This window comes from Puntigrus tetrazona, unplaced genomic scaffold (genome assembly GCF_018831695.1).
Source record: "Puntigrus tetrazona isolate hp1 unplaced genomic scaffold, ASM1883169v1 S000000008, whole genome shotgun sequence".
In the NCBI taxonomy this organism is placed as follows: Eukaryota; Metazoa; Chordata; class Actinopteri; order Cypriniformes; family Cyprinidae; genus Puntigrus; species Puntigrus tetrazona.
In genome coordinates this window covers 1,174,580-1,190,029 of record NW_025047688.1, presented here as the reverse complement: position 1 = coordinate 1,190,029, position 15,450 = coordinate 1,174,580, and the positions used below count along the sequence as shown (strand labels likewise).

General features: G+C 38.1%; 1 protein-coding gene across 6 annotated transcripts in view; it reads right to left on the bottom strand.

The window, feature by feature from the left end:
- Nucleotides 1-15,450, bottom strand: part of mylka (myosin, light chain kinase a) — a 52,415-nt gene that overhangs the window by 14,653 nt on the left and 22,312 nt on the right. For 5 of the 6 annotated variants that reach the window (XM_043229581.1, XM_043229583.1, XM_043229582.1 and 2 more), the window contains 13 exons: nt 15,239-15,404; nt 14,873-14,894; nt 13,877-14,379; nt 13,031-13,234; nt 12,549-12,683; nt 9,036-9,188; nt 6,489-6,626; nt 5,312-5,509; nt 4,916-5,162; nt 4,039-4,122; nt 2,958-3,724; nt 1,608-1,724; nt 210-272 (listed from right to left, as the gene is read on the bottom strand). In XM_043229581.1, coding sequence (XP_043085516.1) covers nt 210-272; nt 1,608-1,724; nt 2,958-3,724; nt 4,039-4,122; nt 4,916-5,162; nt 5,312-5,509; nt 6,489-6,626; nt 9,036-9,188; nt 12,549-12,683; nt 13,031-13,234; nt 13,877-14,379; nt 14,873-14,894; nt 15,239-15,404 — 2,797 coding nt within the window. The remainder of the gene's footprint in view (nt 1-209; nt 273-1,607; nt 1,725-2,957; nt 3,725-4,038; nt 4,123-4,915; nt 5,163-5,311; nt 5,510-6,488; nt 6,627-9,035; nt 9,189-12,548; nt 12,684-13,030; nt 13,235-13,876; nt 14,380-14,872; nt 14,895-15,238; nt 15,405-15,450) is intronic. The other variant, XM_043229584.1, reaches the window with a different exon arrangement.

The window sequence follows — 15,450 nt, the reverse complement described above, 5'->3', positions numbered from 1 at the left end:
ACAACATTGTGAATAAACTGTTGGCCGAACAAAGTAATTTAAAAAGCAATTATTCTCAGTGATATATCCCTAGTGATATTGTCTATAAATGCTACAAGCAACATAGCAGTGTGTGTGTGTGTGTGTGTGCTGCAGTGGGAAAGGTTCACATCTCCCACGCCACTCCATATTGGGATATAAAAAAGGAAGTACATATTTTGGAAACTCACTCTCTGTGGTCGGGGTAGAGGGCTTCCTGCTCCGCTTATCAGCTGGTGTGGAGACACTGGGATCTGAACACAGACAGACAGAATACAGAGAGAAACACAGAGAACAAAATTAGAATCAGGTTCATGTGACCACCATAAAATTGGTGTATTATTCATCCTCTTCAGCTTCTGCCACTTTTTTTGCTAAGACCAAAACCAAGGCCAAAAACTCAAACCTGAGATTAAAAGGAATATTGAAATTGTAGACATCGTATTAGCCTGTTTATGCAAGTAACCGATAATGCTTAAGCAGCTAAAATTGGAAATAATGCTATATTTATTTTGTCACTGTTAAGCAAAACAGATATGTCCAGAGACATTTGTAAAGACATGTCTTTTAAAATTAGAGACTGATAGATGACTGTAAGGGCATCTACTATAAAGCAGGACGCAGAGAACTAGTGATGGTTGCATGGCCTGTTAAGCAGAACAGAGATATCTAGACAAAACTGTAGGGACATGCCCAGTAAAGCAGGACAGTGAAATCCAAACAGGAGATCTATAAACAGATGTAGCTGGGAACCAGAAGAGAGAGAAAAAGATGGGTGTAGGGATAAAGGGATCTAGAGACAAACACAATGAGATCAGGTACTGGTTGTCATAAACTGGACAAAAAGATCTGAAATGGATTGATAAACTAGACAAGCATTACATATAACAAATTGAACATCTCATGTTGAGCAAGAAAGAGAGGACTTTAGAAAAAGAGCTGTGGGGCCATGTCACATACTTCAGTTGAGACAGACAGATCTAGAGAGTATAGCAGAACAAGAGAGATGACTGTCAGAATATGGACCTAGAAAGGGTTTTAGGGACAAATGGACCTGGAAATGTTTTTAGAAACATTTTAGAACTGAATCAAAACTGGCTGTTGGGACATGTCTTGTTAAAAGAGAAAACTGTAGAGACAAATCCCACAAGAGAGACTTCTAGAGGTGCTCATAGGGTCATAGCTTGTAAAGCTAAACAGATATCAAGAGACGACTGTCTGTTAAGTGATATAAGACATATTCTGCAAAGTAAAGAAAAGATGTCTTAGGACATGCAAGGGACGTTATGCAGGCTGATCTGGTCGGTAATTACCGGAAGATGAAAAGCTCAGACAAGGACTCATGGGTTATGGTCAAACACAATGCCCAGCCCAAAACCGACAGACTGAAACCATAATACTGACAAAGTTTTTAATGAAAAATGTAAAAAAAAAAATGTGCTTTAAAAAAATAAAAACTACATTTGTTAAACTTTTGACACATAGGGTGACAGTACATCTCATCTCTCAGAGTAAAGATTCAGAGTGTATACAGGAAGAGCATGCTGTAAACTCATTTATTGTGCTGGTATGTAATGAGATACACTCACCATCCACAAGGACCAAACAGGAACACTCTGTCTTGCCCTCGTTAGTCTCCACCCTGCATACATACTGTCCTTCATCCTCAGGCAGAGCTTTATCAATGCTCAGAGAGCACTTACCACCTGCTCACACACACACACACACACACACACACACACATTTAATTGCTATTCTTTTAGAGTTAAAGTAGTCGCTTCATCTAGGTGAAAGTTAACCTGTTTTGAAAGTATCTATTGGATGAGGTCAAAAACGTCTATGGGGAAAATGACAGATGCTGTGGGACTGTAATCCATACATTACATGCATATTCAATATTTTTCACATGCACGTCAACTTCTCTTGGTCACAGCACTGAAATACTTGAGTCATTTGAAGTTTTGTCAAACACACAGGGTTAGTAATGGCACGGGGGTCCAACCAGAGCACTCAGTCTACACCTACAAACAATTTTTACTCTTCAGATATGTGAAACATCATTACTGACAGCCCTATCGCATCACCAAACACCTTGATTTAACTCTTATCCAATTACACTCATTTTTAATGTCATTTGATCACTATTTTGACTGATTCTGATTGGACAAGTGGTATTCTAGGAGTGTTTGTGCATTTTTGGTGTTCCAGCAGCATAGTTAGTCCTGATGTTTGGGTAACACTTTATTTTGGATGGTCCCTTTTGAACATTCTGTTGGCAGTAAGTAACTTTACACCTACGTTTCAACTAACTAATAAAATCTAATAAATATCTGCTAACTCTTTGTTGTGATGATCTACCAACAGACATTCTACTGACTATAGGTAACATTTCAAGAACATGTCAACTTATTTTAATGCTAACCCTACCGGTCTACTGATACTCTGACACTTTAGTTAGAGTTAGGAGATATGTAGGTACAACTTTACTATTCAACAGAATGTGTCAAAGGGACCATCAAAATAAAGTAAACCGACATTTGAATCCGTCCCTGTTAAAAAAAATGAACATAGGCAGTTTAAGTAAGTTTTGAAGCATGACTGCTGGCTTAAGCTGGTCCTTTGCTGGTCATGAGCTGGTTTAAGCTGGTCCTAAGCAACTAGCTCCTGCTCAGGACCAGTTTAGGACCAGCACATGACCAGCTTATACCAGCTCATGACCAATTTAAACCAACTCAGGCCCAGCACATGACCAATTTAAACCAGCCTATGACCAGAAAATTACCAGTTTACACCCGCTAAAACCAGGCCTCAAAGCATACCTAACCAACTGGAATTTTTTAACAGGGTTGATAAACGTCCCAATGCCAAACTTCATCATGGACAGATGACAACAAATTAGCCCTCTTACATAATATTCAAATGTGAAATGCAACACTGACCATCATTAGCAATAAGGATGAATTTGGATGGTTTGATGAGTTTTCCATCAAGCGTCCATGTCACCTTAGCAGGAGACTCAGGTGAAAGCTGGCACTGCAGATGCAAACGTTCCCCGTCCAATACCGTCACGTCACTCAGTTTCTGCATAAAAACGGGCTCTTTCTTTCCAACAGTTTTTTCTTTTATCGCTCCATCCACACAGTTAACATCATTTTCCTTTCCTCGGGTGTCTTTATCTCCTTGGCTTTCTCCATTCCTGTCCTGGCTGGGTTGTTTCTTCTTGTTTCCCAACACGGATCTGAAGTCAACAGCTTCAGATTTGTTGGCTTGTGTTTTCACAGGGGATCCGAGACCGGGTTTTGGGCCTTGGCTCCCCTTTTTTCCAAGCACTGCTCTGAAGTCCACCTGCTGTGGAGAGTTGACTTTGCGTTCCTCTTCTGTCTGGGTCTTGGGCTTGATCTGCCGCTGGAGGTTCCCTCTGAAGTCCATCTGCTCGGCCGTGATCTCCTTCAGGTCTTCCTCAGAGACGCTCTTAGTGGTGACCTTGCGGCCAAGCACAGTTCTGAAGTCGATCTGTTCTGCCTCCTGCTGTCGGATCTGGTCTTCCCGATGCTCCTTAGTCTCCACACGGCGTTTGAGAAGCCCAAGGGTAGCACAGCCCTCCTCCTCGTCCTCCTGATCCTGTCTGTTGTGTTCCCAGAGTGGCTGGGAACTGGGAGTCTCCGGCTGTCCTCCCCTGCCTGGCGCAGTCCTCTCCACCCCTCGGCTGCCACAGGAAGAAGAGTGGAGAAAAAACACAGAGATGGTTAAAGCCCCAGCTAGCTCAGCCCACACTGGAGAGCGACTCACTCGAGGGGGAGAGTTAGTTCAACACGACAGAGTTGCATCAGAGATGACTTCAGAGACCTTATAGGGAAATGAGACCCGAATGAGGCCCCTAGACGAACCCACACAACAGCACAGCTGAGAGAGGAAGCATTGACAGAGTGTTTGGTTATAAAGAGAGATTATGTAGATTAAGTGCAGGGCTGTAAATATAACTTTGTGGCAAAGGAGAGCAAGAATAGAGGGAGAATGTACCATTTAGGAGACTCGTCAGCAGACGGCGTGGAGTCCTCGCTGATGAGCAGAGCGGCCACTGACCTGCACTCTCCTACTTTATTCCTGAGGTCAAAAGAAGATTATTGCAAACTGTTGAATTGTAAAGTAAACGAGGAACTAAGAAAACACAACACATCTCCAAGCATAATTTTATTGCATGTGAACTTAAAAATATCTCATTCATTTTATTCACCCAAAAAAATTTATTTTGCATAACACAACCAGGTTTTTTTTTGCATTTTTATAAATGATCCTCATGTAATTCTCATTTCTTACAGTAAAATGCCTATGATGCAATGTCTTATTATTAAAATCTGCATAAAAAAAAAAAAAAAAAAAGTGATAGTACTTTATGATGTATATTTCTCAATTGAAATAGTTATATTTAAAATAATATTGCTATTTTTATTGTTATATATATATTATTATTTTTCATGGTCATTAAAATCACGAAAAAAGCATTGGTCATAAAAAATAATGTCACAATGTAAAACATATAGGAATATTAATAAACAAATATATATATATTTTTTGGGGGGGTAAAGTGTATTTGATACAGTTTTATCTATAGAATCAACCATCAATCCATAGAATCAACTAAATAAAATTAATTCCTGTTAGAATTATAGAGAATTGTGTTTTGTTGTGTCAAAGGCTGGAGAATTCTTTGCAGATTTGGTGTGTGTTTCTGGTGTTTAAGTGTCAGCTATCAGAAACTGTATGACAAGTAAAGATCTTGTAAGTAGTTGAAAAATGGAAAAGACCTCAAAGTGCATCAACATTTCCAAAAAACAAATACCTAACTATACATACAATACATTAAACTTTATTATTTCTATTTTTAAACAATTCTTACTTGAGATGAATCTCATAGTTCCCAGCATGATGTGTCTTCACCTTCCTGATGAGCAATGAGACAACGTCTTCCTTCTTTAGGATCTCAAAGTCTCCACCTCCAGATATTACCTGCCCATCCTTCATCCAGAGGAATTCTGGGAAGGGGTCACCAGCGATCGCACAGGACAGCAGAGCGTGCTGACCCAGGGAGGCAGCAGTGGACTTGGTTTTAGTGATGAACCAGGGCTGAACTCCATCTTGAGGCTCTGTGAGCAAGAAATCAAAGTCCACTGGATATTCACATCCATATTCAGCAATTATATCAACATATTTCAATATCTAGTTGCAGATTAACCTACTTTGGAAATGTATTCAATGACGTAATGTTTCTAATAAGAAACAGTGTGATTTGTACCTTGTACAGTGAGTGAGGCTTCGGTCCGAGCGGCTCCGGCTTCATTCCACACCTCACAGGTGTAAGTGCCTGTGTCCTCGGGAAACACTTCCTGAATGAAGAGAGTATACTGACAGCCCTTCTTCTCAAAATTAAAATCCTCAGACTCTTGGATCTCTTTTCCATTATGCAGCCAGACCACCTCAGGAGCAGGATTTCCTACATACAACAGACAGCACACTTGCCATAATTAAGTACATTATGGTTAGAGACTGAATGGAGGTCAGAGGGGAAAAAAAAAACAAATAATCAACAGCACTGAAAGAAAGTTGAGGTCTATGATTTACAAGCCACAGTGCTGAAACTAGCATTGGGCAAAGTTACATTAATAATTAGGGAAAAAACACCTGCTTTCATTTTTCATTCAACAACTTCAAAAAGTTCATGAGGTCGCATGTTCATGCAGATACACAGCCAGGAGACCCCTGCATTACACAGGAAGTGCTCTCTCAATTATATAATCACCAGAGTTAAATCCTTTGTACAAACACGCACAAGCACATAAACACTAGGCGCAACACACAAGTGTAGAGTTAAATGATGCCTCTTAAGGGAGTACAAAGGAAATTCCATTCATTACAGCTAATCACAGCAAAGACACGATCTATCGAGAAATATGTGAAATAGATTTAGGTTTTGATTTTGTTTTTACTGTGCACATGCACATGCACATGCATCTATTAATTAATTAGGGAAACAGTGGTCTTACAATCACATACAGATAGACATTATATACACACACACACATGTAATTATATTTATGTAGCTAGCATATAAACAAATCTCATTAACCCTTTAAACATTGTACAGACAAAATGAAAACACCCAGCAGATATTGAATAAACTGTATAGTTTAATATATTTAATTAATATTTAATATAGATGATATGTGCGCTATTTATTTAATAGATGATTTAATGTAAGTATGTGATAAAAAGGTATTTAATGTTTTAATAAAAGTAAACATTACTCTGAAGATAAATTCCAGCAGACAAATATTTCCACTTAATAGATAAATGGAAAGGATCACTTCGGACAATGACAACCGTTACAAAACTAAAAAAAGAACACACAAACAAAAAATCGTACTCTGTTCTCCTTCTAAAAGAGCAGCTGATCTCGTGGTGACTTTTCATACCTGTCACTTCCACAGTCATGGTGACCTGACTGCCGTCCATGACCCTGAGATCCTGCAGACCTCTGAGAAACACCGGGGCAGATGACCTTCTCACATCAGTCACAGGAGGACCAGCAGACCTCTTAACGCTTGGCTTAGCTGGACAACAACATGCATACTGCTTAAACTAGGTTGACAACACAATTGCTGTAAAACTGGCCAAATTTTGACAGTAACATGCTGTTTTCCATTAAAGCAGTGCAATCTGGGTAATATTTGTCGTTTTCGAGAAAGCCTGCTGCCATAAAGTAAATGACTAACTCGTGTTATTTTCTGCGAGAGTGCCGAATTTTACCTTCTTGGCCAACCTATGACTTGACGAATGACGTGACTTACATCATACGTCGAGTCAGTAGTCAGCCAAGAAGCCGGAAGTCAGTTATGTACTTTAGAATTTGAAAACTAGAAATATTTTTGTCGCAAAAACCCATCGATCTGCTTCAGAGGACATGTGATAACCCCCAAAGGTGTATAGGTTAGTTCATGATGGATTTGTTCAATTTACGGAGCTTTAAAATTTTTTTTTAAAAAAAGCTTTACTATTGGCTTGTTAAATTTCCACAGATCTATCTGTATATTTTTCTCCATCGGTTGGTTATATTATCCTATTTGCAGCAGTCTATCACAGCAAACACAGCAGCAGTACTACACCGGAGTCAGTCACATGATTCATCTACACAAGAGAAGTTGGGCGACATCCTGTGTCAAACATGTTAGAACTATTAGATGATGTTAATGGATGTTGCAGGCCGTGGAGATGCTGTATCATAAGGTCAGTTGGGAATACAGCTGTTTTATATGAAGCTACTGGTCCTCTGGTACTTCCCTTAATCCGCTTCCCAAGATTAGTGTGAAGACGCACCATACTGCTATTTTTTTCTCCAGCGATATAAATCTCAACAGGTAAATAGCTTTTTCACCTGTCTGAACCTATAAAAATAGAATTTACTGGTATAAATGAACGTATTTAGGTTGATACAGTGATATTTTTGACTTGAATATAATATTAAGTAGCAGTAGGCTACTAGTGAAGCTGTTTAAGCATTGTATGTAATAATAAAGTGATGTTTCCGTTTAGTTTGCAAAAGCGGACAAAACATATTTTCTACCGAACAATATCAATATTCATATTTACAGCAGATGCATTCGAATGACTAAAGAGGAACGTCGTTGCAGAGCCGGCTTACAGTAAACACTATTTCAATGTTGCATATAAACAGCTCATTGGTTGCAGAATCAGCAGAGGCCAATCAGCTTACGCCAAGTAATAAATGACGCAGACCTTCAAACATCTATTTTTATATTTACTGTAAATGTTTGCACAGATGCCTATACCTAACTAGACAACAAACTGGGTATTCTTTATGCTTTCATGCATTACTTGAAAGGTATTATTCACAGCTATTGTACAATGGAAACAGCAGCATGACAATTCAAGGGTGATCACTAAGTTTAGTAAAAACGCACTGTTTGCAGGATCAGTATTTAGGGATTTTAAGGTTTTGTAATACTTTAATTCGTCTGTTCATTGCCTCTAAATGCAGTATGGCATATTTACATTAGTGCATGTTGTCTGAAAACGCATTAGTGAAAAAGTCCTGAAACCGATTTTTAGGGAGAGAGGGTAATTTCTCTTCAAGCTGTCCTCTGAGACTCAGATCAGATACGGCCGCTGCAGAATGTATGCGTGTGGGAAAAGACTGGTATTTTACAGTACATTTTTAACCCACTCGAACATGGAACCTCCACCATTAGACAACCCTCAAAGACTGCGAGAGAGCAGATGTTTCTCTAGTCCTCAGGACCTTAAAATAACTCAGAAAACACATCCACCATCTTCACCGATCAGCTGGACACATAGAAAACCCCTCCTGCGGTGTATGAGGGAAGTTAAAACTAACAAGTCTCGCTTTTTATGACTCAAATGCCTTCTGAATTTGGGCAGAAATGTATTTGGAACATTTGACAGAATAATATAATAACTTTTAAAATTCAAACAACGCCATCTGATGATCCCGCCGTTATATAATGAACATAAATCGGGGATTCTGAAGAGGTTCCAGAATCACAGGAGATTACTTTCTTGCTTAAAAAATAAATAAATCGTGGTTTAATTTATTTTGTATATATAAGTTTGGCTTCCCAGTTCATTTCATTTTAGAGCTGAAACTAGATGTCATAGCTTGCAAAAAACATGATAAAATTGAATTTAAGGATAAAACCAGGATTGCATTTATTTGACCATTCTGGGCTCAAATGTTATAGAAGTAAATCCATGAATATGTCACAACCAGAAAATGTCACGATACTTAAAACAATGTTTTAGGGAACTGTTTAGGTTTAAAATTATGTTTAAGCTATCTTTATTTCAAACAAATAATTTATATTTTCTATCTAATGCAAGGAAATTCAGACACCCATGCCACAAATGCCTTCAGGATCCAACACTTTTTCAATTCTGAATATACTGGCAATCAATAATACAGAGGAAGGGGACGTGTGCCTTACCTTTAACCAGCACACGAGCTGTACACACAGCTCTGCCCTGATCGTTCACAGCGACACACGAATACGTGCCTGCATCCTCCAGAACAGAGGTCTTAACCATCAGCTGAGCCGTTCTGTTCTCAAACACAGTGAGGGAATATGGGACGGGCTGATCTGAAAATACAGGACACAAAGATGATCAACAAATCAATTTCTGAGACCCTTGTAATGTAACATATCCCACTGAGCTAGAGATGTGGATGACACTTAAAAGATTGCTCCAACCCACAATTACGATTTTCTCATTAATCACTTACCCCCATGTAGTTCCAAAACCGTCTTTGGGAACACTAAAAACTGAAAATACTATTTGATTTGTTTAGAATGCCAAACAATTACTACAGTCAAGTTCCAGAAAATTACGAAAGACACTGTCATAACAGTCCATCCGCCGTCAGTGGTTCAATCTAATATATACAGTATATATATATATAATGCAAAAGAATAAAGTTTTGAGAAAAGTAAATAAAGTTTTGCTAACAATAATTAAAGTATTGAGAAAAAATACTATAAAATACTATATTAAAAAGGTCTAAGACCCAAGACTGAGACTCGATATTGTTTATTTTTCATTTAGTCTACATAACCTGTGGCATGAATTAAAAAAGGAATGTCACTTTTGCTCTTTCTTTTTTATTTCGCAATTTTTATTTTTATTCCCAAATATTTCTTGAAATACTTTCAATACAATACAATTCATTTCAAGTTACACAAATATAAATATAAATATCGCATGTATTTTTTTTCTCAATACTTTAATTTTTGTTTGCAAAACTTTCTTTTTTTCCATATATAAATGTGGCATTATTGTGACTCCATAAAAATGGCGCTACCATGATGTCGATGAAATGTAATGAAAAAGTCATCATTTTTATTTTCTTTGTGTACAAAAGTTATTCTTGTCACTTCATAAAATACAGATTGAACCGCTGATGGCAGACGGAGCATTCTGATGATGTTCTTCACAGAGTGGGACAGTCACAAGCCTCTTGGTTTTCATCTAAAATATCTTAAATTGTGTTACAAAGATGAACAAAGCTTTTCACAGGTTTTAAACGGCATGGGGGTAAGTGATTAATGACACAATATTCATTTTGGGGTGAAGCGTCCCTTTAATAAATTATGCAAGTTTGTGATTGGACAGAGTGCAAATTATGTAGATAATATTGCTGCTAATACACTAACAAAGTTCTTTGCTACAGGAGCGATCATAACAATAATAAAGAGCACAGAAGCGAGATTTTAGCCAGATCTGAAAGCCTAATTTCATTCAGCAGAAGTAAAATTCTGAGCATGACTATAAACACAACGGGAGAACTAGGGAGCGCATGGGTTTTAGTGGTTAATGTGATTATGTTTAATGTCCCAGAAAACCTCTGTATTCCCATTTAGGCACTTGTTAGCAACCACCTTTTTAAGCAAGGGAAAAAAAAAACATCGTATAGTATAAATATATAAAGTAAAAATACTCAAGGAGAATATATTATACGATAAAACTTTTGAGTTTGTGTTAAAAACAGACCTTATTTCAGGCATTTAACCAACACACGGTTCTGAATTTCGATCTCCGGTGATAGTGCCCTCTGTCGGCACTGTTAGGATAACTTTGTGATTGCATCTGTCAAAATATTAAATATACAGCATACAGCTCAAACTCCGTCTCTGCATAACGCTCATTGTCAAATGTTTTTGTTTGCTTTGGTGCTAAACGTGCACGAGACCACCGGGACACGAAGAGCATTCCTCTCGAAATCACGAGGAAAAGCTTCGTCTTTCTCTTTTTCAAACGTTGTTTTCTTTTTTTTTGTAAAAGCCCCGTTTTTCCAGGGATTGCAAAATGAAGCAGTAAGCTTTCTCTGTCTTACCGAGTCCATCTGTGCGTAATGTTTCAGGGTGAGTGATGCATGTTTTGCCTTTATATGGTTGTGAGGTCTCATATTTGCTCAAAGGCCACTGCCGAGGCTCACAGTTTCTCAGGGAAACCCAGAGTCAAACTCAAGAGATATTCATCCAGGCTGAAGTCTGTTGCGGAACAGCACACAGAATCTACCGTTCATTTCAAATTAAAACTGTTGAACCAAACGGCAAATAACTGAAATGAGCAGTTTTTCTTTGTAAAACTATCAATGATCTAGTCACAGTACAAAAACGTTTCAGCATACGTATTCTATAATTATATCATTATCATTAGTATTGTTTGCTTAGACAAGCATCATTATTACTTTATTATTACATTATTATTACTATCTCTTCCTCATAATTTGTGCAGTGGGAAGTTTCCATAGATGGTAAAGGGGTGATATGATGCGATTTTCAATTTTCCTTTCCTGATTTCAATAACGAAGAAAAAGCTTGCGTTTGAGAAATAACAGTGAAATGATATCCAACATCCCTTTAACCTCATATAGCACAGGAGGTTTGGAAAATTGATGGATGGAATATTTAGGTTTGTTTTAAATTGTTATTAGATGCTGGGATAATTTGACTCGATTGAATGTTGGATTGAAATTAAAACGTCAATGTAATTTAGCTGTAACAAAATTAAAGTAGCACTATTGCTATAATCATTGCTATAAAACTGTGGTTGCATTCACAATTTTACATGAACAGCAATTATAGGCAAAGAATAAATATAGGCAATGCCTATTTTAGCTGGACAGAGAACAGAGTGACACACACACACACACAAACACACAAACCTTTATAATAACCCTCTCAGACATGAACAAAGACAGATATTCCTTTTTTCCCTTTTTGAAATTAGCACATCACTGTCCTCTACTGGTTAAAAAGAGCTGCTTAACTTCATAGTCATAGACTTCATTATTCCACTCATTTATTAAACCTCACAATGTATTTGATTTCACTTCACTGATACTTTCAGCCTCACACAACTGACATTAAGTCTGGTTCACTTAGGCTTTTTTTCCTGTGTCTGTACATTTTATGCATTTTATTTCAGTTTGACATATTTTAGTACTTAAAGTTAAACTAAATGACAAGAAGAAATGCTTCCTTGGCAGCTAGTAAAACGAGTTTAAGTTTGTTGACATTTTGTTTTATGTAACAATAATTTTGTTTAAAGTAACAATACATAGTTTTAGTTTTTGTTTCCAAAAGTGATATTACTAGGGCCTCTCTGTGTCTTCTGCATTTTTAAGCTCTGTAGCTCTTTATTGATGCCTTTTGTTGTTGTTTTTATTCTATTGGTGTCTATTTAAAAAAACAAAACTAACTCTAGCTTTTCTAATCTTTTTTTTTTTGTATCGTTTTCTTTTTATTCATTATGCAATTAAAAAAAGTAAAAAAACACTAGCTTGCATGTTATTTTTGCATTCTATGTTTTGGAAAACATGACAAATCAAAAAGCCTCTAATATATATTTTAATATCTGATTGATATTACTGAGCCTTTCAGAGTTCTGCTATGTGCTGAACTGAAGAGAAATTACCGGATGAGCGGTCTCTCTCTTACCGTTGTGCAGCCATGTGAGCTCAGGCAGCGGTTTCCCTTCCACTGAACACTGCAGCACGAAGTCCTGTCCCTCTAACACTGAACAATCCTTCAGAGGAGAGCTGAACACCGGGGCCTTGGCCTCCGTCCTCACACCTACAACACAACGGATCAGCTGAAAGCAACCAATAGGTGGCACTGTCACACTAATAACAACAACAATACATATTACTTTTTAAACATTTACATTAAACCAATCAAAAGAATCAGTGGAGGCATTTGAAACGTTTCTGACATAAGTTCTGTTTCAAATAAATGCAGTTCTTTTAAAAAAATTGATTCAATACAGGAGCTGCAACATCTCATAAAATTGAACTTTGAACTAATATGAGTTTATATGTAGAAAGATATAAACGCACTACAGAACAGGGATGTCACTGTCATTTTTACTGTCGTAGCGAAAGGGCTCTCTATAAGGATAGATGTGTGAAGTGAAGTCTTACGCTTGACGGTCAGGCTCCAGTGGGCCGCACACTTTCCTCTTTTGTTGGCAGCGGCGCAGGCGTACTGTCCCGTGTCAGTTATGTGAGCGCTCTCCAGGCTCAGGACATGCAGGCCGCCCTCCTGTCGCGTGCTGACGCCCGATCTCTGTCTGAGAGGAGCTCCGTCCTTCACCCAGCTCACTGTCGGCACCGGAGACCCAGACACTGACAGAGCACAGCAGCACATTTACCTTCATCTACAGGCTTTCTTACTGATTTGATTCAAAATTAATTAAATTAATTTCTATCATTTGTTTAACTGACTGTAACATAGCCATGGTAAAATATCTCTGTAAGGCGAATTTGTCCAAAAAAAACCCCAATAAAATTACAAATATTTACCCAATACCCAGCTTTACGGTGCATTTATCAAAACTTCTACTCTTTGAAATATGGTGAACTGCTGAATAACGTTAATGTTAAAAAGATTAAGCTTTAAGGATAAAATACACTAACATTATAATTATTGATATATATATTTCTATGTGAAGAATTATATATTTAAAAAATATTAAACTCGAATAACACACTACAGATCCAATTATAATCAGCTACTTTGTGCTTTAATATTAAGTCAACCCATCAAAATAAGCACAGCTCTTACACTATGGTTTAAAATGTACTTAGTAAAAGTAATTGTATTTTGCACGCATTTCACAAGTCTCATCCTTTGGCCAGAGGTTAGAGCTGACGCATGAACGTCTCCTGCTGAGCAGTGATTTTTAGCTCTATAGTAACCAATCAGCATCAAGACCAGAACTAAATAACCCGCAGCTTAATTCCGGTCATGTCAGCTGACTAATTTACCTTGGCATCTGAACGTGACCTTCTCACCCTGCACAGCCTCTCGGCTCTCAGGCTGGGACTCAAAACTGGGTGGAGTTTCTAGGAAGTCCGTTTTGCTCTCTTTGGTTTCCTGACGGGCGTCTCTGCTGGACTCCAGCCGTGATGCTTCAGGAATCTCTTCTGCAGCTCTGAACGAATCCCAAGCTTTTCCGATGCCACGAGGCTCGTTCTTTACGATGTTTTGACTTCGTTCATTCACAAAGTTTGATCTCTTTTGACCAGCGGCTGATCTTCCCTCTGTGGGCTGGCTGGGAGGTTGTGAGGATGGTGATGCTGTTATTTTTGGTGCCTCTGTTCTGGTCGCAGAATGAAGACTAACTACAGTAGTACTGGAGACCGGAGCCCGTGTCTCTGTGGTTGCAGGCCGGACGGATGTGCTGGAGGTTTTCTGTTCAGTGTCCAGACCGTTGGTGCTGTGCTTGACCTCAGATTGTGTAGAGAGATCTTGAGGTGGTTTGGGCAAGCTATGAAAAGAAAGATCGTGAACAGTCAAGTGAAAAGGCATTGCTGACTGTAAAGATGAATTGGAGCTAAGGGAGACAATAAGTAACTTTGTATCTACATGTCAAATAACTTTCATTAGAGTGTTAGTAGAGTATTAGTGGACTGGTAAGGTTAGGGTTAGAATCAGTTCACATGTTCTTGAAAAGCCATCTATAGTCCGTAGAATGTCTGTTGGTAGAGTTAAAGACATTAAAGAGTTAACAGATAATAATCAGACAGTCTACTTATATGAAAGTTAGTTGACTTGTAGGTAGAAAAGTTACTTATTTTCAACAGAATGTTAATAAGAGACAATCAAATATAGTGTTACCTTTTTGAAATATTTAACAGAAGTCTATATCATTTCTGTAGACTTGAAATAAAAAAAATAATACCGTGTGCAAATTCTGACTTGTCTTTTAAATGTGCCATTTTGTTGTAATAGCAAGCTGTAAATAAAAGCTCTTCACTTACGTGACCGTTTCAGTGTCTCCATCTGCAAAAGAACACAATAAACAATGAAAACTTTACAATCTGAACTGTGAGCTATTTAGCTAAACTGGATAACATTAAGACATTAATGAAAGCCATATACTGTAGTTATTGCTCTAAGGAGTATGGTCCAACAAAGACCCGAAGCACCAGACTTACTTACTTTCCAATTTTTAGATGTTTAGATGCATGATTTTTAGATGCAAACAGCTCTTTTCAAAATATGAGAAGTAAAATTGCAACTGTGAGCTGAAATAATGAGAACTAATACTTCATTCACAAAACAAAGGTTTCTATTCATAGCCGCTCGTCCTTATCTGTTTCTCTCGTTCTGTATCTCTTTGTCACCTTGAGCTATGAGTTCAGCGCTGGCAGAGGCTTTCCCAGCGCTGTTGGCCACCAGACAGGTGTAGACACCGGCGTCCTCTGAGCACATGCGGCGAATCTCCAGGAAATGCATTCCTGACCTCTCAAACGTGTTAAAGCGATCTGACTGCTGGATCTTCTCTTCTCCCTGAACGAGGAAAAGCAGTGGGTGAATATATCACGACCGAACCTAT